Source organism: Trachinotus anak, unplaced genomic scaffold, assembly GCF_046630095.1.
Source record: "Trachinotus anak isolate AG129_WGS33_773 ecotype Australia unplaced genomic scaffold, CSIRO_AGI_Tana_v1 ptg000029l, whole genome shotgun sequence".
In the NCBI taxonomy this organism is placed as follows: Eukaryota; Metazoa; Chordata; class Actinopteri; order Carangiformes; family Carangidae; genus Trachinotus; species Trachinotus anak.
In genome coordinates this window covers 852,783-873,037 of record NW_027273880.1, presented here as the reverse complement: position 1 = coordinate 873,037, position 20,255 = coordinate 852,783, and the positions used below count along the sequence as shown (strand labels likewise).

Genomic DNA, 20,255 nt, shown 5'->3' with positions numbered 1-20,255 from the left:
CCCCAACAATCGAGTGCAAGCAGTCAAGCGCCTTTCAACGTTACGCCACATGCTTGCTAAAAAGCCGGACATGAACTAATACATGGTTGCATTCATGCAGAAAATCTTCGAGGCAGGTCATGCTCAACCAGCTCCACCACTCAATGAAGAGCAGGAGTGGTGGTTCTTACCAATCTTTGGAGTTTATCATCCGCGCAAGCCGGGTCAGGTGCGAGCAGTTTTTGACTCCAGCGCCAAGCATGAGGGCGTCTCCCTGAACGACGTCCTGTTGAGCAGCCCTGACCTAAATAACACACTCTTGGGAGTCCTCACTCGCTTCCGTAAGGAACCCGTGGCGGTCGCAGCGGATATAGAACAAATGTTCTACTGTTTCAAAGTCAGCCAGGAATATCGCGACTTCTTATGTTTCCTCTGGCTCGAGAACAATGACCCGACCAAAGAGATCACCGAGTACCGCATGACCGTACACGTATTTGGCAATAGCCCTTCTCCCGCTGTTGCCATACATGGTTTGAGAATAGCTGCCCTGCAAAGTCAGGAAGAACATGACACCAAGGCAAAACAGTTCGTTCTAAGGAACTTTTATGTTGACAACGGACTTACCTCATTCTCCTCCTCCTCCGACGCCATCCGGGTCCTGAAAAAGACAAAAGAAATGTTAGCCGACTCAAACATACGCCTGCATAAGATATTCTCTAATCATAATGCAGTGATGGAGGCGTTTCCACTTGAAGAACATGCAAAGGAGCTGAAAGATCTGGAGTTGGGTGTGGATCCCGTACCCCTGCAGAGAAGTTTAGGTCTTAACTGGCAACTTCAAACTGACAGCTTTACCTTCCTTGTCTCTACAGAGGAGAAGCCATTCACCCGTAGGGGAATTCTCTCTACAGTCAACAGCATATTCGATCCACTGGGGTTTGTGGCTCCAATAACAGTGCAAGGCAAGGCTATAGTCAGAGAACTATGCACTGAGCAATATAGATGGGACGACCCAATACCTGTTGAAAAGGAGACACAGTGGAAGTCCTGGAAAGAATCACTCAAAGCACTTGAGCAACTGCACATACCAAGACCACACCTACCTGTTTCCTTACTCTCCACGCTGAAGGGGGAACTATGTGTCTTCTCCGACGCATCCCCTGTGGCCATCTCTGCAGTGGCCTATCTCAGAGCCGTTGACAATCAAGGACACAGTCATGTAGGATTCTGTATGGGGAAATCCAAATTAGCACCACGTCACTCCCATACTGTGCCTCGTCTGGAGCTTTGTGCAGCCGTGCTCGCAGTCGAGTTAGCCGTCATGTTAGTGGACGAGCTAGATGTCAACATCCACACAGTGAAGTTTTACACTGACTCTAGAGTTGTGCTAGGTTATATCTACAACGCCAACTGGAGGTTCTATGTGTACGTCGCTAACAGAGTCACGCGCATAAGGAAGTCATCACAGCCAGAATAGTGGCACTTCGTCAGCACGGACCACAATCCTGCAGACCATGGAACACGACCAGTACCAGCTGCACGTCTTGGAGATACAAACTGGTTTTCAGGACCTACCTTTCTCAGAAAGGATGATGGAGCAACACCTAGCCAGCCTGAGTCCTTCGAGCTAGTCGAACCAGACACGGATGCAGATGTGCGACCATACGCCAAAGGCAGATGAGCTCATGCAGGCAAGAATAGTAATCGTCCAAACTGTACAGCAAGGGACCTTTAAAGAGGACATCAAGAGCCTATCCAAAGGAGAAATTGTCTCAAAACACAGCCCTCTCAGGAAGCTCGATCCCATCCTGGATTCAGACGGAGTACTGAGGATCGGTGGCAGGATGTCATCGGCTACAATCTCTTGGGAGGAGAAACATCCTATCATCATCCCTAAAAACAGCCACGTTGCTACGTTGTTGGTGCAGTATTACCATGGAAAAGTCGCACACCAGGGTAGGCACATCACTGAAGGTGCCATCAGGTCCGCCTGGCTGTGGATTCTAGGAGGGAAAAGACTGGTATCAAGCATCATACACAAGTGTGTCACCTGCAGGAGGTTAAGACGAGGCATGGAAAAACAAAAAATGTCCAACTTACCTGTCGATCGGCTCACTCAAGCACCTCCATTCACACAGGTTGGATTAGACGTGTTCAGACCATGGTCTGTCTGTGTTCATCGTACCAGGGGAGGTCTCTCAGAAAGCAAGCGCTGGGCCGTCATGTTCACCTGCTTGGTCACCAGAGCGGTTCATGTGGAGGTAGTAGAGTCTCTGTCTACATCAAGCTTCATAAATGCGCTCAGAAGATTCACTGCTATCAGGGGTCCAGCAAAGCTCTTTTGTTCGGACCGAGGGACGAACTTTGTTGGCACTTGCAAGGAACTCGGCATAACACCAGGAAATGCTGAGCTTCAGTCTTACCTCAAAGACCAAGGCTGTACTTGGGACTTCAATCTTCCACACTCTTCTCACATGGGGGGAGTGTGGGAAAGAATGATTGGGGTTGCTCGGCGCATTTTAGATGGCATGCTGCTAAAGGTGCATTCCCCCAGTCTGACACATGAAGTTCTCATCACGCTGATGGCTGAGGCCGTCGCCACAATGAATGCGTGGCCAATAGTTCCTGTGTCATCAGATCCCAACGTGCCAACTGTACTTACTCCGGCTATGCTTTTAACGCAAAAGGTCGATTCTGTGTCATCTCCTTCAGTAGACCTCGACCTTAAGGATCTCTACTGGAGCCAGTGGAAACAAGTCCAGGGACTCGCTGATTCGTTCTGGAAACAATGGTGCCAAGAGTACCTGGCTACACTCCAGCCAAGGAGGAAATGGCAAGCAGACCAACCCAACTTGCAAATTGGAGATGTTGTGCTCCTAAAGGACAGCCAGGCGAAGGACAATGAATGGCCTACAGGACTTGTAGTCAACACCTTTCCTGGTCAAGACAACAGGATCCGTAAGGTGGAAGTGAGAGTCGTTAAAGGTGACTCCCCTAGGGTGTATTCAAGACCCACTTCAGAGGTAGTGTTGCTACTTAAAGGACCATAGTGGTATAGCATACTATACCAGACGGGGAGTGTGCTGCCCCTTTAAAGGTGCAGGGGGATTGTTTACTCTGTCGTGCTGTGTGTCTCTTTAGACTTGCCGTAGCTAGTTCCTTTTTTCACGGGCAGGTAGCCTGAAGTGAAGCTGTTGGTTTTCGCTCATTCACTTTTTCTCAGCTGTACTCGGCAATGCCTATGTCTGTAAGTATTGGTTGTTATTGTGTTCAACTTACCTGTTAAAACTTCGAAAACAGTTCATAGTTCATGTGAGAAAACTTTAAAAATGAAGCAATGCTAATGCGCTAGCTTGTTAATGGCGTTTTCAATGTAACGTTAGCGTTAAGCTAATCGGTGATAATTTGTTGATATTATGTTAATCAAAAATTGAACTTCTTTATGTGGATTTGTATTGCATAAGATTATTGTTTGTGTTAAAAAGAACGAGACAAACTACATATAACATTTTATTGTTTATTTTCATGTTGCAGTTTTACAGTGCATCAACAGTAAACAGACTGAAAACTCAATTGCTGACTCACCTGTTTACTGAAGATCATCTGTTAGCTATCTGCCAAGTTCACAACAAATAACTAGGGCAGAATATACACAAATTACAGATTGAAATGTTATATTTACAACAAATAATTGCACTCGAAAATTGATAAACCTATATTTCTTACTTTAGATGGCTAAATGGTACAGTGTTGAAGATGTCCTACACTTCCTTGATGGCAATTCAAGCGACATAGAGGAGTTGATGTCTGCAGATGATGAAGTGTTGGATAAATATTGGACCCCTAATGCAGACTATGATGAAGAGAACTCTAGTACTGGTAGTAGCAATGAGGACGATAAAACTCTTGATGATGGGCTTGAAGAGGAAGGTCTTACAATGTCACAGTCAACAAAACAGTGTGGTAGAAGCAAAGTGAAAAGAAAAGAGAAGAAGAGAAAGGCACATACAGCTGTTGACTTTGATAACAGTGATGACCAGATTAGCACAGAAGAAGGAGGTCCAACAGTAACACAGGCCAAAAGAACAAATAAATCTGCAAAGAAAAAACGAAGGAGTACAGTTGAAGAAAGGCAGAATTTGACCCTCCAGATGTTCCATTTATTGAGAGTGATGAAGGCATTGAAGAAAATTGTGAGTTCAATGCTTGGTCCCTGTACCGATGAGACCTGAAGGCACTGTACCTAGAGAAAAACACCATGCCCCTGAGAAGATTTCAGGTATCAGTTGGCTTTTCCCTGGTAAGCGTAAGAAAGTCAGGGTTGGCAGACCACTCTCTTCTCCACCAGTATCCCCTCCACCACACTCCCCACCAGCACAATCACCAACACCACCACCACATAGGAGGTGGCGATCGACCAGTGTGCCTCCAGATGTGAGGAGGGAGATGGTCAACCACTTCCCATCCTGGGAAAAGCGACAAAGGCGCAAGCACTGCACAGGACACTTTTCCCATGTGCACTGTGGAAAATGCAACGTCCATCTCTGCCTGAACAAGGACAGGAACTGTTTCCATGATTACCACATGGCATAATAAAAGAAAAAGTCACCGAAAACAGTCACAGTTTTAAAACATGAAGAGGCTGATGTTCTTGTTATCACCTTAACTGCTGTTTTCATGATTACCACTTGTCACAATAAAAGAAAGTTACTAGAAAAGGTAGCAGTTTGAAAAAAATAAGAGGCCGATGTTCTTGTTATATTGCCTGAACTGCTGTTTTCATGCCTACTACTGTTCATAATACAAGAAAAAGTTACTGGAAAAAGTAGCAAAAATAAGAGGCCAATGTTCTTTACAGCCTTAACTGCTGTTTTCATGCTTACCACTTTTCATAATAAAAGAGAAAAGAAGAAAGAGGCCTAAAGAGGCTGATGTTTTTGCTGTATCACCAGACCTGCATGTAATGCCCAATGTATCGTTTACGATACAAATGGAAAAACCTATATGCAGATAATTTTTTTTTCAAATTTTGTGAAAGGGCCAAATTAAGGTTCCAGATTCAAGAAATCAGAATTTTCTGTCCATTATTTCTGGGGTCAGGCATTACAGGGCTAGAGCTGAAACAATTCCTCAAGAAACTTGATTAATGAAAGTCATCGAGGCAAATTCTTTGTATCCAAGCTTCATTTAATCCATATGACGGCTCAGTTCTCTGCTTACACTGTTGATACATGAGTGAAGGCAAACGTGATCTGATGGAACAGTTTGGAAAATGAAGAAAAAGAAGGAAAATAACGGGGCGTGAGGTGAAGAGACAGGCCAGAGATGGGATTAAAAAAAAAAATAACTGTCTATTTTAAAACAGAACTAGCCTCATCCAGAAGAAACAATCCTGCCAGAACTTTTTTGGCCTCTTACACCATGCCACAAAGTGAACTAAGAAGACAGTAAATGCTTACTTTACACCAGAACTGTAGTTTGGTTAAAACCTGCGGTTCTGAAAGTTAAGCTCTATCAATTTAGAGGCAGGATGTTATTATTTTATTTATTTTTCTATTTATAGCTTATTTTGCCTTGTGTGCATTTAGTAAATGACTATTTGACAATTTGAAATGACTTACCTCAGAACTTCAATTAGAAGCTGAGTCCAGTTTACTGTCCTGGTGTGGCTGCACAGTTTGTCAAATAAACGCAGGTCTCAATTAGACGCCCGGTTCTCTGGATGTATCGTCCCTGTCAGTTATCTCATTTGTTCATGTGTAACCGGTCTACCCTGCCACGAGCTCGGAAGACCTTCCTGCGTTGTGTTGTGTTAAGTCGAATACGACAAGTCTCTTTTCAGCCAGCAGGGGAGGGTTTATTTATTATCTGTGTACAGTGACATATGTGTTAGTACAGCACAGCACTCTTTTCATCCAGTCTCACACACCTTTCCTCAGCAGCCATTTTGGCAGACTCAGTGTGTAACTACACAAATCATCAACAATCTCATGGTAATAATAATAAAGTCACATGACAATATCCTCAGAATTACCCCCGCTAAGACCTACTGGCAACATTTTTATTATTTTATACACAAGAAAAATATTAACAGGAATATAAACAGTGTGTATGGGAAAACCCGGAACACATGACACAAATACAAAAAAATACAAAACATATACATGTATAAATGGGTGCGCACATACCTGTGTACAGTGACATATGTGTTAGTACAGCACACATTCTTTCCATCCAGTCTCACACACCTTTAGAGGGGAGGAGAAATAGCAACTGCATGAGAGACTAGCACACTACCATTAGCTTAGCCTACGCTCGTGACTTCGACTCACAGAATGCCGTGCAAAACGCACATACAACCACACACACAGCAACATACACCCGATCAACAGCAAAAACCATGGTATGAGAACTGTCCGAGAATGGCATAAGAAAAACACACAATTCGAACCTTTTTCTACATATTTTAAACAGGAGCACTCTCTCGCCTCTTCAGCAGCCATTTTGGCAGACTGAGAAAAAGGCGGCACGACGTAAACAGGATGTGACATCAAGGGTCACAAGTCACATTACCAAAATAAAACTAACAAAATAAAAGGTCCCACAAAAGAATATCAAAGAAAAGCATATATAAGTTAAAAATAACAGCAATAACAAAATTGTATGTTGCTGTGCATTGGCTCCCTGTAAACTCTAGAATCGAATTTAAAATCCTCCTCCTCACCTACAAAGCCATTAATGGTCAGGCACCATCGTACCTTGGAGAGCTTATAGTTCCCTATTTTCCCAATAGGACACTTCGCTCTCTAAATGCAGGTCAACTTGTGGTTCCCAGAGTTAGTAAGAGTAGAATGGGGGGCAGAGCCTTCAGCTATCAGGCTCCTCTCCTGTGGAACCAGCTCCCAGTGTGGGTTCAGGAGGCAGACCCCCTCTCTACCTTTAAGATCAGGCTTAAAACTGTCCTGTTTAGTAAAGCTTATAGTTAGGGCTGGCTCGGGTATGTCCTGACCCATCCCTTAGTTATGCTGCTATAGAGCTAGACTGCTGGGGGATTCCATGATTCACTGGGTGCTCTCTCTCTATTTCTGTCTCTCTCCCCCTCTCTCTCTTGATGACTTCATGCCATTAACTTTGTATTTTTTCTCTCCTGTAGTTTGTGCTTCTCCTCTCTCTCCCTCTCTCTGTCCTCATTCTGCAGGTCTCTCTGCCTCAGGAGCAGCAGGATCCAGATCCACCACTACTCATCATTACTATTAACCACTGTTACCTGTCACTATTATTGATAACACCATTACCGACACAGCTGTTCCTGGTCTCTCTCTCTCTCTCTCTTCTCTCCCCTCTCCTCCCCCTCCCCCTCTTTCTATCTTCTCCTAAACCCAACCGGTCGAGGCAGACGGCCGCCCACCCTGAGCCCGGTTCTGTTGGAGGTTTCTTCCTGTTAAAAGGGAGTTTTTCCTCCCCCCTGTCGCCAAGCGCTTGCTCTTTGTGGGAACTGTTGGGTTTATTCTGTAACAAAGTAAGGTCTTGACCTTACCCTGTAAAGTGCCTTGAGATAATGTATATTATGATTTGGCGCTATACAAATAAAATTGAATTGAATTGAATTGAAAATAAAGTGGATTTTTGGTGAAATGAAATGAAAAGAACCCATCAGTTACACATGCAAATAAAGGTTTAAATAACTATGGCAATCTTCAGCTTTCGTCCTTTCTAAAGTAGGCTACCTGTATTTTGATATGGTCTCTCTCTCTCTCTCTCTCTCTCTCTGTGCATGTGGTTGTCCTAGATACGCTGTCTCTCAGAGCTAGATCACATGAATTTGTTGTAACGTTATTAGATAGCATGGTAACATTAATAGTATTATTATTAATACTGATTTAATTAATCAATTTGACAGTATTTCCCATAATTCCTGTGCATGAGTTTTGTGCAGATGGAATTAATGGCCTGTCCCATGTAGACACCTGTCCCAAATATAGGTCAGTGGAATTCAGTGACTGAAGCAGATAAAAGCCCGAGCTATCAATTTAAGTTTTATGGTTCTTATTTTTTATGTATTTGTTTTTGAATTTCAAAACCAAGAATGTAACATGGTACTTGCACGACATGGCTTCAGTTTTTACAGATAATATTGTATGAAAAATAAGCAATAAAAATGAAGTGATTTTTCTTGAAAGTAAACCACTTACTTTCTCATTTTATGAGACCTGTTTTCTCTTGTTTATATTTTCTATTGCTCTTTAATAAGACAAAAATAGTTCTTATCAAGATACTCGATCGATAGAATAATTGGTAGAATACTCAATTATTAAATTAATCACCAGCTGCAGTCTGATGTCAAGTTACTGTTCCTGTATGTGAACTATGACGATGACTTCTGTTGTAGCAACGCTCCACACACAATGTTCACCGAGGATAACATTAGCTTGTTTAGGCTAATATGAGCTTGTTTAGGCTTTAGGCTTCCGTTAGCTTGTTTAGGCTGATGTTAGCTTGTATAGGCTAATGTTAGCTAATTTAGGCAACTGTTAGCTTGGTTAAGCTAATATTAGCTTGTTTAGGCTAATGTTACCTAATTTAGGCAACCGTTAGCTTGTTCAGGCTAATGTTAGCTTGTTCAGGCTAACATTAGCTTGTTCAGGCTAATATTAGCTTGTTCAGGCTAATGTTAGCTTGTTCAGGCTACCGTTAGCTTGTTCAGGCTAACATTAGCTTGTTCAGGCTAACGTGGCGACAGCTCATCATGTGAGCTGGGAGCTTATAACATTAGCAGCTACAGTCTCCACTGTTCAGTCTGTCAGAATATAACAGTGACTTTTAAATGAATATTTTCCCTCCATGACTCTGTCCCCTCGTCGGTCAGTTGAACTCCTGCTGTACACTGACTGTCAAGGGAGTAGGTTTGATTTTGACATTGGTGGGGACACAAAATTGTCCTCCTCAAAGTTTATGTTTTTTTGCATTTGCAATCATAATTTTGCATCATGTAGAGCTGATCAAACAAGCAAACAATCATAGTCAGAAAATTGTCATGTTTATAAGGCATATCTGAATATCTAAAGAGAATACGAGTAAATAAGAATTTAATGCATTCCACAAGTTATAGGTTGCAGCAACTAATGAAAGAAAAGGAGGCAACTGCAAAGAGTTCTCATCTTTACTCTGTAGTGTAGGGCTGTAGGGCTGTAGTGCAACTGTGCATCATACTGTCAATTAACATACTGTCCATCAATAACATTGGACATACATAAATACAATACAACATTGTAAATAAACATAAATGAAATGTACATGTGTTTTTCACTAATACTCAAATACAAGCAGATTAGTGTCCACTGGTTGTTCCTATTTGAAAGAACCAAACACATGCCTACGCCGGTCTGTAACAGAAACTCCTGGCAGATTACTGTCAGGTCAGTGTTTCCTGATGGACATGGCACACAGCAAGGCTGTTCAGTCTTACTTGTGTCATGGTGGTTCTGAGCCATGTTTTAAGTCTCCTAAGAGCACTGAAACTTCTTTCAGCCTCAGCTGATGAAACTGGGATGACTAAAAGCAGCCTGACAAGGGATTCAACTTGATCAAACAAGCCTCTCACTTCAACTGTCAAACCTCTCATTATGTCAGCCACAGATTTGAAAGTGTATTTGGACCTAAACATGGCTAGTTGGACCTTTAAACTGTCCCTGTTCAGCTCTGGGTATTGATCAACAATGTCCTTCACTTCTCCAGTCAGGAGAGTTTCTTCCAGCTTCTGCAGGACATCTAGATCTGGTTGGTTGAAACTCTCCTCAAACTGAATATGTACACTATCTAACATTTTATAGAACTGTTGGGGCACAGGTAGGAGTAATTTGGTTATTGGCTTATCATATTAATGATTATCAGTGATAATCACCAATATATATATAAATGTTTACTACAAGTAGTAACCTCGGGGCACCACCCTGTCACCAGGGACCAATGACCAAATTGATGGCTCAGAATACAGTCTCAGAAGGTTGGTTGAAGGGTAAATTCGAGCACTGACTGTTGTGAATCCAGCTGTTATCACAAATATAGTCACAATAATCACAGACAACGACGAGTTAAATTATAACAGGATTTATTAATAAGAGTAATAATTATTCAAAATAACATTACTTAATATTAAACCGATTATAATTCAACTATAATTAAAACAAACATTGGTTACTAACTAGATTACAGGCAAAACACATATGTACAACCGTGTGTGTGTGTGTGTGTGTGTGTGAGAGAGAGAGAGAGAGAGGATGTGACGAGGTCACGTGAGTGACGTGTCAGTAGGAACCAAGATGGCGGCAGAGTGAGGTACTCGCTAGAGCCAAGATGGCGGCTGGCCGCAGAGCGTGAATGGCGTGAACACGAGAACAAGGGGAGGGGCCTTGAGCTTTACGTGTATCACGCGACCACACTCTAGGGCCTGAATGAGAGAGGTGTAGATGAGGTGCGTGATTGGGAGGAAAGAGGGAGAATAGAGGTGAACAGAGGAAAGAGTCCACAAGAGATCGTCACCACAGTTAATAATCACCACATTATCACTACACAATAACGGAGCCAGAGAACCGGAGCTCGTCTGGTCGGATATTGGTCCTTTAACTAGTGATATTTGGCTTATTAAGCTGATCACAGTGAATGATCTAAAACAACAGGATCTGCAGCACTTATAAGTCAGATAGCACCAATACAGCACGCTACACTAACTGTGTCTCTGCCCAGACATCAGCCTCTTACTGTGAGCGGCTCCGGTCCTCCGGAGTCAGAACAGAAAGTCTCTGGGTCTCCACAGCTCGGTCCTCGGCTGGGAGCTCGGTCCTCGGCTGGAGCTCGGCGGCTCGTGTCTCGCTCTCCTGGCGGTGACAGTGATGAGTTCCTCGGCGGCAGCGGGAAGATCACAGATGAGGGACGGTGAACTTTGTTTGTCTTTAACAAAGTCGGTGCTCGTCCTCACAGGACCTGAAATCAGCTGATTGCACAGCGATCTACGTCGGATCCAAAAAGAAGAGAGACACAGCAGTCTGTGCACTCGGCCTGCGAGTTGGAGACTGTGACCTGGGCTTGAAGAAGTTCTGGAAAAAGGTCAGATGTTGCAGATTGCTCCCTTTCAGCAGCCGAGTCGCGGAGAGAGCTGGAGTAGCTCTCTACTGTAACTGGTGCACGGGAATTAAGCGCAGGAGGAGGGTCGCAGCGCAGCTTTTATTACCTGAGTGGCGTCACCGGGGATCCCTGCTGGGAATGCCTGGCCTCGGCCAATGCTGTTGCGGAGTTTTCTTTCCAAACTCCAATTTTACACCTAGGTGTGAATTGTGGGGGTGGTTTTGGCCCATAGCCTGGAGGGAAATGTAGTCCACTCCTTTGTTCTCCCCAGGAGGCATGGCTCGAGTCAGGCTTCAGGAGAAGCACGCAGGCCTCTCTTTTGTTCCCTTCAGGATGCATGGCTTGAGACTCAGGCTTTTGAGGAAATGTAGGCCTCTCCATTGTTCTTCTCAGAACTCATGGCTTGAGATCCCAACAGAACTCAGTTCTATAACAGTGCATTCACACCAAACGCGATGGACGCGATGAACGCCACAAGTTTCCATTCAAAGTCAATGTAAATGGCGCGATGACACGCGATGCTGCGTCGGGCGACACGATTCGGGCGATAGGAGCGAGAAATTTTTCAACTTCAAGCGATACACGTCCATCGCGTCCATCACTTGAAGTTGAAAAATTTGAACTTTTCAAGCGACATCGCGTGACGCTGTGCCGCGACATCCAATCAGCATTGATGTCCAAACCACGCCACCGATGTAGTTACGTCAGACGCACATTTCAAAAAATGGAGAAAATTATTGTGGCTGTCTGTGGATACCGTGGATGTATTATAAGACCTTATTCTTATAATACATCCATGGTGGATACACGGAGCTATACGACACAACGTCCCACTTTTACCGGGACAGAAACAAAAGAGATAATGCCTGGAAGAAGGTTAGCAAGGAGGTACAGCTGGACTGTGGACGTCTTAATTAAATCAGACGTCCACAACAGATAAAGCGCAGCTACGGTTGTTAACTCAGCCATGGTTGACGAGAGAAAGAAATAAAACAGCGGGATGTGAAGAAAATAGCGGGAGGGGGGTTGCGTCATCGCGCGATGGACGCGATGAAGCGATGATCACAAATGTGACACAAATGTGTCGAGCGACGCGATACTCGCGTTACGGGCGATGACATCGCGTCCATCGCGTTTGGTGTGAACGCACGGTAATGCTCCTCAGCTGACTTGGGAATGTGCTGGCTCACCTCACTAGTGTATCGTTTTGGTGGCTTTCTTTGGTGAGGAATCTGGATGGGTTCAATCCCAAGAGAGTCAACCATTGCCACTGCTTTCTCAAAAACCTTTTGCCATGTACAGTAGATCTGACACACTCTATGGCACTTCTCATCCCTGCAACAGTTTCAGTCCTTTTTTGCAGGGATATGCTCAGACACTCCAGCTCCTCTATCACTTCTAATGCTAGACAAAGTCCAAGTAGAGTTTTCCCTTTCTCAAACCTCTCTCGCAGACCATTTGCTCTCATGCCTGTGTTGGACCTACTTGATGCCATCTCCTCCAAGCTGGACAAAACACCCTCATACTGAGATAGCACTGCTCTGGTAGTCTTTCCTCTCACTGTCTGGGCTCTTAACCCAGACATGGGAATATTGAGCCTCAAGAGGACATCCTCAGCCATTTTTGCAATCTCAACTCCAGTAGTACCAGGGACCAAATACAAACTGATAAAAACCTCCTGTGGTACCAGGTCATGGTCCACATATCTCAAACAAATAGACTCTTGCTCTGTTCCTGAGACATCTTGTGTGCCATCAATAATTAGTGAGTACTGCAAAAGTGGTAGCAACTGGATGGACTGTGCAATGCTCCTGACAATACAGTTTCCTAGCATTTGCAAAATTTCATTTTGCACTTGAGGAGAGGTATAATCATGACAGCGAGCTAGCCAAGTACAGAGACGTGCATCATCCTTGGCTTTGAATTTCAAAAGCTGAAAAAGATTGCCATCTTGTGTCTCATGGCCTCTCAGTGCTATGCCCTGTCTGGCAAGGTACTGTATTGATCCCACAATACTTTTTAGGCAGTGCCTAGCATCCTCCTGTTGTTGTGCCCATGCACTTGAGAGTTGCGAATCTATTGGGCTTCCCTCTTGAGCACTAACCTCCATGGCATGATGGTGGGATTTACTATTTTGATGCAGCTGAAAACTGGCAAGTGCATTCTTCCAATTATTGAATCCCTTTGATGAAAAGGCAGGGTCTGCCTTTTTGGACAGTGTACTTTTCTTTCCAATGTATGTTTTCACACAGTGAAAACAAAGAACACCCTTGATGGAGGAGCTATAGTGCAGCCATGGATACTGCCTGCACCAACTCGCTTGAAAATTAAGGACCCTGTTTGGTAGCTGTTGAGCTGGAATGAAATTTGGGTCAGGTTGGTTGGGCTTGTCCAGGATATCCTCCTGATTACTGCCACTCTCCCTGCCACTCTCCCTGCTGCTCTCCCTGCTGTTCTCTCCAGGAGGATCAGTGTCTAAGAATAAACCACAATATAAATTTGACCACTATATAGCAACTACTGTAAACACATACACACTAGTAATATGACGGGGCCTCTTAGAACACCAGATTGTTATTCAGATCATCATCACACTAACATTTGTCACAGTGCTGAATCTCTTGACTAACATCTCCATCATTATTTAACCTCACATGTGTATTTCCAGCCTCTCTTTCAGCTTCTCCTCCCCCATCTCCTCCAGCTTCTCCTCTATCTCCTCCAGCTTATCCTCCTCTATCTCCTCCTGCCTCTCCTCCTCCATCTCCTCCAGCCACTCTGCTGTCTGTCACCTTACAAAAACATGTTGATGCATGACATGAACAGATAGATTAGGGATAGAATGATCATAGAGTTTGATGGTAAAGTCATTGCCTGAGGCTTTTACTTTCACACATTTTTTTATTATTTATTCTTCCCAAAATATGGATGTATAAAATCACATGAACATCTTATCTAGAATCTGAGGTTTTATTGTATTTTCCCCCAAAATGTTCTTTTTGGAGTTTTTATACAGTTGCTCTCTTCCACACAAATACATGAAAATAATAATTAATTAAAAATAACTTTAAAAAGTGTATCTCTTTGGCATTAAATGTAGTCTTTTATTCAATATCTGTATTGTTGAGCCTCTACAGTAGGCTATACCCTTGAAGTTACTTACACTTTGACTCCTAAAGAAGTCTCTTATATCCCGTTTTCTTTTCTTTGACATCCTTCAAATCCTATACCACGCACGCACGCACGCACGCAAACCGACACAACCACAAATGTACATGTAAATGACACCGCTGATATTAAAATCCGTTTAAGCTGACGTGACCCAGGCACAATATGCCAAACATGTTGACAACTCACGCTTCGCGGTTGCAAGTAACACGCACTGTCCGGCCCAACTAGCAGGTGACTTTTACAGGCAGATGTAGTGACAGTGGGGACAGCCAATCATATGTACGTAAGCGAGAAACCGGCAGCCAATCGAAGAGCGACATTTAGGTTAGAGGCGGGACTTCTAGCAGAGACCGACTGTTAACCCTTTGTGTGCCATAATCATTGATTAAACACTACGGACAGCGGTTGTATTGACAGGGACTACACTGTAGCAGCTGATTATTGGTAGGGACGTGTCCCGAGCGTCCCTATCCAATTCTACGCCCTTGACCTTGTGTAACTCCTTGGTTACTTGATCATACGCCCTGAGATGTTAGCTATGTGTGTGGCCTTATAATATTACATTTAATGTTTAATTGTCTGTAAACATAGATCCCCTTTGTTTGAAGAAGAATGTATTTTCCTGGTGACAGTGAATGCATCAGTAAAGTTTTACTAAGCTGCTAATTTTACATCATATAACCTGTTTGTTGGATTCCTCCTCTTCTTAGTCATCGACTGTTACATACCTGCATGTTATCATTGATGAGAATGAAAAAATTCAAAGTAACTTAAATTTCAGCTTATTATTGATCAAATAACCAAAAAGCATCATTCAAAAATCATTGTAATTTGACTGTTAAACCAATGAAATCACGGCAGGTGGGATTAAACGTTTGAGTTCAAAACTGAAACATAGAAGAAGAGACGAGTTTAAAACTAAAACATAGAAGAAGAGGCGAGTTTAAAACTAAAACATAGAAGAAGAGATGAGTTTAAAATAAACCAAAGTCAAAGGCTCAGGTCATGACATCTTTATCCTTAATATAATTGATCCAGTTCAACCTGAAATGATATTAGATAATTCTGTTGAACACACACACACACACACACACACATTTAGTGCAGAGGACTCACTTACAAGAAGTCATGTGACTTCCTGTAGCTGCTGAGGGGAGGAGCAGCTGAAAGTGTTCAGTGAGCTCAGACTCCATTTGAAGTGGACGGAGCAGAAGGAGGGAAACTGAAGGCTGAGGCAGGTGAGTGTTAACACAACATTATTATTATTTTACTGTCAAAGTCTCTGAGTCAGTTTGTCCCTGTGGACTGTGGAGGGAAGAAGAGTCACAGTGAACTTCTGTCCACACAGAGACACTGAGAGAAAAGGAGGAACAACATGAGGTGTGGTACTTCCTGTTCAACAGTTTGACTCCATGTCGTGATGAGCTGAATAATATGAAACCTACAACTGAGCCAAGAGAACTGAGCAGGGGGACTTTGTTATACTGTACACGTGTGTGTGTGTATGTGTGTGTATGTGTGTGTGTGTGTGTGTGTGTGTGTGTGTGTGTGTGTGTGTGTGTGTGTGTGTGTGTGTGTGTGTCTCTTGAGCAGCTTGTTTGTTCTGACTCTTGTGTGTGTGAGCTCACAGTCAGTGTTACTGGTTTCCCTCTCAGACTGACTGAAGTCCTGAAGATGAGTGATTGTGTGGAGGAAGAGGAGGACAGAGCAGAGTCTCCAGGACCCAGCTGTCTGTCTGTGAAGAGTCACCGGTCCAAACCTGAACCTCCAGACTTCAGTCCTGAACCTGGACCCTCAGACTCACAGTAAGAGACCTGCTACAAACCTGTGAACCTCCAAACTGTCTCTGTAACAGTGTTTAGTGTTGAGCTCCTGCAGTGATGTCACTTCCTGTAACAGCTGCCGTAGTTTTTTTATGATATAAACTTTATTCATAAACAAATCAAGATACAAACAAACAAGGCAGTTCAGCTTCTTCACAGGAAAAACTGAGGTTGAGCAGAAGCACATTAAATAAATAAAGTCAAAGTTTCAGAGAAAAAAAACAGAAGTACATGAAATGATTAAGAAGAAGATTCATTGAAATAAATCAAGAGAATAAACTAACTTCAGGGCTTTCTTATCATCCTTTATCAGCTTCAGAGACTTGCATAGTGATTTCAGTTCATTCAGCCAATGATTCATACATGGTTTGGTTTTAAAGTACCTGCATTTGTAAATGATCCTCTTGGACTGTGTCCAGCTCCACATGTCGCTCCAGAAAGACTGATCCACAGTGGAAGAATAAATGTTCCAACTTTCAGCCTCATTTTCACAGAACACACAGTTCTTCACATCAAGATTAAACCTCAGTCTTCACAACTTGTTTGTTGGGTAAATCTCATTTAAGATTTTAAAGTTCACCTCTTTCACTTCAGGAGGGAGAGGAAGTGAAATATATCTTCCCCTTATCACCTTCACCTCCTCAATCTCAAATCCACATCTTAATAAACGTCTCTCCAAGACCAAAGTACCTCAAAGTTTCCAGTATAAACTGATGTTCCACAGAATCAAATGCTTTGTAAAAATGTAGAAATAAAATAAACCCACTCTCTTGGATTATTTCACTACAATCAAGAAGGTCTAATACAGGCCTTGTGTTATTATGAACTGACCTTCCTTTCAAAAGTCCTGACCGTGTTTCACTAATTATGGACCAGATACCTGTCTTCAGTCTCGCAGCAATAGCCCCTGAGAGTATTTTATAGTCAGTGTTCAACAAAGTGATTGGTCTGAAATGATCTAAACTTCTTTTGTCTTTACCTGATTTAGGAATCAGGCTGATTGTTTCATGCTTGACATCAGTTCATTCTTCTCTATCCACTCTTTAAATAATACATTTCTTAGATCTTTTCCAAAAGAGCTGATAAAACTGAGCTGTGAGCCATCTGTCCCTGGAGATTTGTAGGAAGCCATCTTCAGGATCGCTGAGTCCAAATCCTCAGTTTTTAACTCTGTCTCACACAAATCCCTGAAGGATCCTCAATACGTGGGATACCATCCTGGATTCTATCAAAGACGGGGACAGCATCACCTAAAGAGTGAAGTGAGGAGCACAGATCGGAGGAAAACGTCAACACTTCTTTCTCTAAACTCTCTGGTTCTTTGCATTGGACTCCATTTATCAGTAGACTTGTATTTGAGTTTCTCTGTTGTCTACTTTTCTCTAAGTGACTAAAACATGAGGAGTTTTTCTCACCTGCCTCCAGACATTTGGCTCCTGATCTTATAAAGGCACAAGACACAGACACTTTCAAGACACAGATCATCTCACTTGGTTTGTAACTCCAGTTTGTTTTTCTCCTGAAGGTTTAGATCTGTTTCATACAACACTGAGATATTTCTTGGAGAAATTTACTTTCATACTTTTTCCTCTTTAGTTTCTTACAAACATTTGTGGTAAATTCTCTAATTTTGAATTTAATAAATTCCAGTTTGCAAATATTACCTTCAGTTGAATCATTAATTTCAATATCCCTTATTATTTGTTTAATTTTATCACAATATCCTTCCTTATTTAACAAACTGGCATCAAACTTCCAATATTCTTTCTTTCTCATTTCTTTCCTTGTGGGTTCTAAGATAAAATCTACAAAACAATGATCTGACAAGGTGCTTTGGAAATTTTGGATTGTGAAGTGTAACTCAGAATATTATCACTGACCAACCAGTGATCATTTCTCTATTTGCTTCCTCCATGAGGCTTAAACCATGTGGGACTATTAACCCCCAATTTAAACTTCTATAAACATCAGTTAAATTATTACCTGCATAAAACTTTGAACAATGTCCTTACACTGCATTACTTACACTGGAGGGCACCTGTCAACCAACTCATTTGGAGCCATGTTCCAGTCTCCTGGTGAAGAAGTGTCATCTCTGCAGGCCCTCTGGCACTTTACCACCAGCTCTGTTGTCTGTAGCTTATGGCAGAAAATATGTCTCAGCAGATTTTGAGTTTGTTAAGACTGTGAATTTCTGCCACTGGTTTTGTTTTGCATTGCAATTAATTATTTTTTTAAAAAGTGAATTCAACTCATAAGATGTTCAAGAAGTGTTAATGAAATGTGAATAAACAATTCAAACTTGGAAATAAATCAAATTTCACAATGACTCTGTCATCAGATAACACCATTACCTAGACAGTTGTTCCTGGTCTCTGTCTCTCTTTTCTCCTCTCTCCTCCCCCCACCCTCCCTTTTTTATCTTCTCCTAAACCCAACCGGTCGAGGCAGACCCCCCCACCCTGAGCCTGGTTCTGTTGGAGGTTTCTTCCTGTTAAAAGGGAGTTTTTCCTCCCCCCTGTCGCCAAGCGCTGCTCTTTGTGGGAACTGTTGGGTTTTTCTCTGTAACAAAGTAAGATCTTGACCTTACCCTGTAAAGTGCCTTTGAATTGAATTGAATCAGAGAATTGATCAGTGATTGATTTGATATGAATAACAACATGTTTGTGTTTGCAGAGGTCAGAACCACAAACTGAGAGCAGAGTCTCCAGGATCCAACTGTCTGTCTGTGAAGAGTGACTGGTCCAAAGATGATCCTCCACACTTCAGTCCTGAACCTGGACCCTCAGACTCACAGTAAGAGAAAGTTTCTACTGTAAACTGAGATGAAGATGATTCAGTTATTAAACATACTTGACTGGGACATGTTAGTAAGGAAGAAATGTCTTCACAGAGGGAGGAAGAGGAGTGGTGTCTCTGTGGAGGAGCAGCTGTCCTGCTGTGCTCTGTGTCAGGACGTCCTGAAGGATCCAGTCTCTACCAGCTGTGGACACTTGTTCTGCAGACAGTGCTTCACCTCATACTGGGACCAGTCTGGGTCTTCAGGAGACCCCTCCTGTCCCCAGTGTGGACAAAGACCCAGAACCAGACCTGGACTGGAGGCAGCCAGTCAAACCAGTACTGTACAAAGTGAGACTGAACATGTGTCTGCTGATGTCTTCATGTCTGAAACCAGGACCTGTTGTTTTCTCCAGTGTCAGTTGTTCTATCACACAGCACTGACATTTCAGATGATTCTAAAAAGCACAACATTAAAAAGCTTTTCTTTGCTGCTCTTTAGTTTTTCTGTAGCTGATGAAAATAATCAGCAGATTCTCAGATTCTCTGTCTTCAGTCTGACATTGTCTCTTCTCTTTCAGCAGATAGTGGTCTGCAGGAGGTTTTAGATCAACATAAGATCAGTCTGAGGAGCAGATGTGAACGTGTGACTGAAGGAAGTGATGGAACAGGAAGTGGAACCCTCCTCAACAGGATCTATACTGAGCTCTACATCATAGAGGGACAGAGTGAAGAGGTTAATACCCAACATGAGGTGAGGCAGCTGGAGACAGCTTCCAAGATGAAGACCCTCCATGACACTCCAATCAAGTGCCACGACATCTTTAAAGCCTTACCTGACCAACAGAGACACATCAGAGTGGTTCTGACCAATGGCGTCGCTGGCATTGGAAAAACCTTCTCAGTGCAGAAGTTCAGTCTGGACTGGGCAGAGGGCTTGGAGAACCAAGATGTCAGTCTGCTGGTTCTGCTTTCGTTCAGGGAGCTGAACCTGATCAGAGAGCAGCAGTACAGTCTTCTCAGGCTGCTCCATGTTTTCCATCCAACATTACAGAAGGTCACAGCAGAGCAGCTGGCTGTCTGTAAAGTTCTGTTCATCTTGGACGGCCTGGATGAAAGCAGACTTTCACTGGATTTCACCAACAGGGAGGTTGTGTCTGATGTCACACAGACATCGTCAGTCAACCTGCTGCTGACAAACCTCATCCAGGGGAACCTGCTTCCCTCGGCTCTGGTCTGGATCACTTCCAGACCTGCAGCAGCCAATCAGATCCCTCCTACATGTGTTGACAGAGTAACAGAGGTACGAGGCTTCACTGACGCCCAGAAGGAGGAGTACTTCAGGAGGAGATCCAGTGATGAAGAGCTGTCCAACAGAACCAT

General features: G+C 43.1%; 3 protein-coding genes across 9 annotated transcripts in view; 2 read left to right on the top strand and 1 right to left on the bottom strand.

Annotated features, from left to right (window-relative positions):
* Nucleotides 1–20,255, bottom strand: part of LOC139611998 (NACHT, LRR and PYD domains-containing protein 12-like) — a 133,565-nt gene that overhangs the window by 66,257 nt on the left and 47,053 nt on the right. The gene's annotated exons all lie outside the window — the stretch shown is intronic.
* LOC139612042 (uncharacterized) lies at nucleotides 1,626–3,552 on the top strand. Its single transcript, XM_071467165.1, has one exon. The coding sequence runs from the start codon at nucleotides 1,626–1,628 to the stop codon at nucleotides 3,027–3,029; it is 1,404 nt and encodes a 467-aa protein (XP_071323266.1). The 3' UTR covers nucleotides 3,030–3,552.
* Nucleotides 15,956–20,255, top strand: part of LOC139611995 (protein NLRC3-like) — a 418,379-nt gene continuing 414,079 nt past the window's right edge. The window contains exons 1-5 of one of the 7 annotated variants that reach the window (XR_011686418.1): nucleotides 15,956–16,076; nucleotides 17,288–17,382; nucleotides 17,520–18,666; nucleotides 18,771–18,890; nucleotides 18,988–19,007. The gene's annotated coding sequence lies outside the window, so the exon portion shown is untranslated. The other 6 variants (XR_011686414.1, XR_011686413.1, XR_011686416.1 and 3 more) reach the window with 6 other exon arrangements.

Excerpts from the sequence above, each read along its gene's own strand:
- LOC139612042 (XM_071467165.1), top strand. The coding sequence starts at position 1,626 with ATGCAGATGTGCGACCATACGCCAAAGGCAGATGAGCTCATGCAGGCA.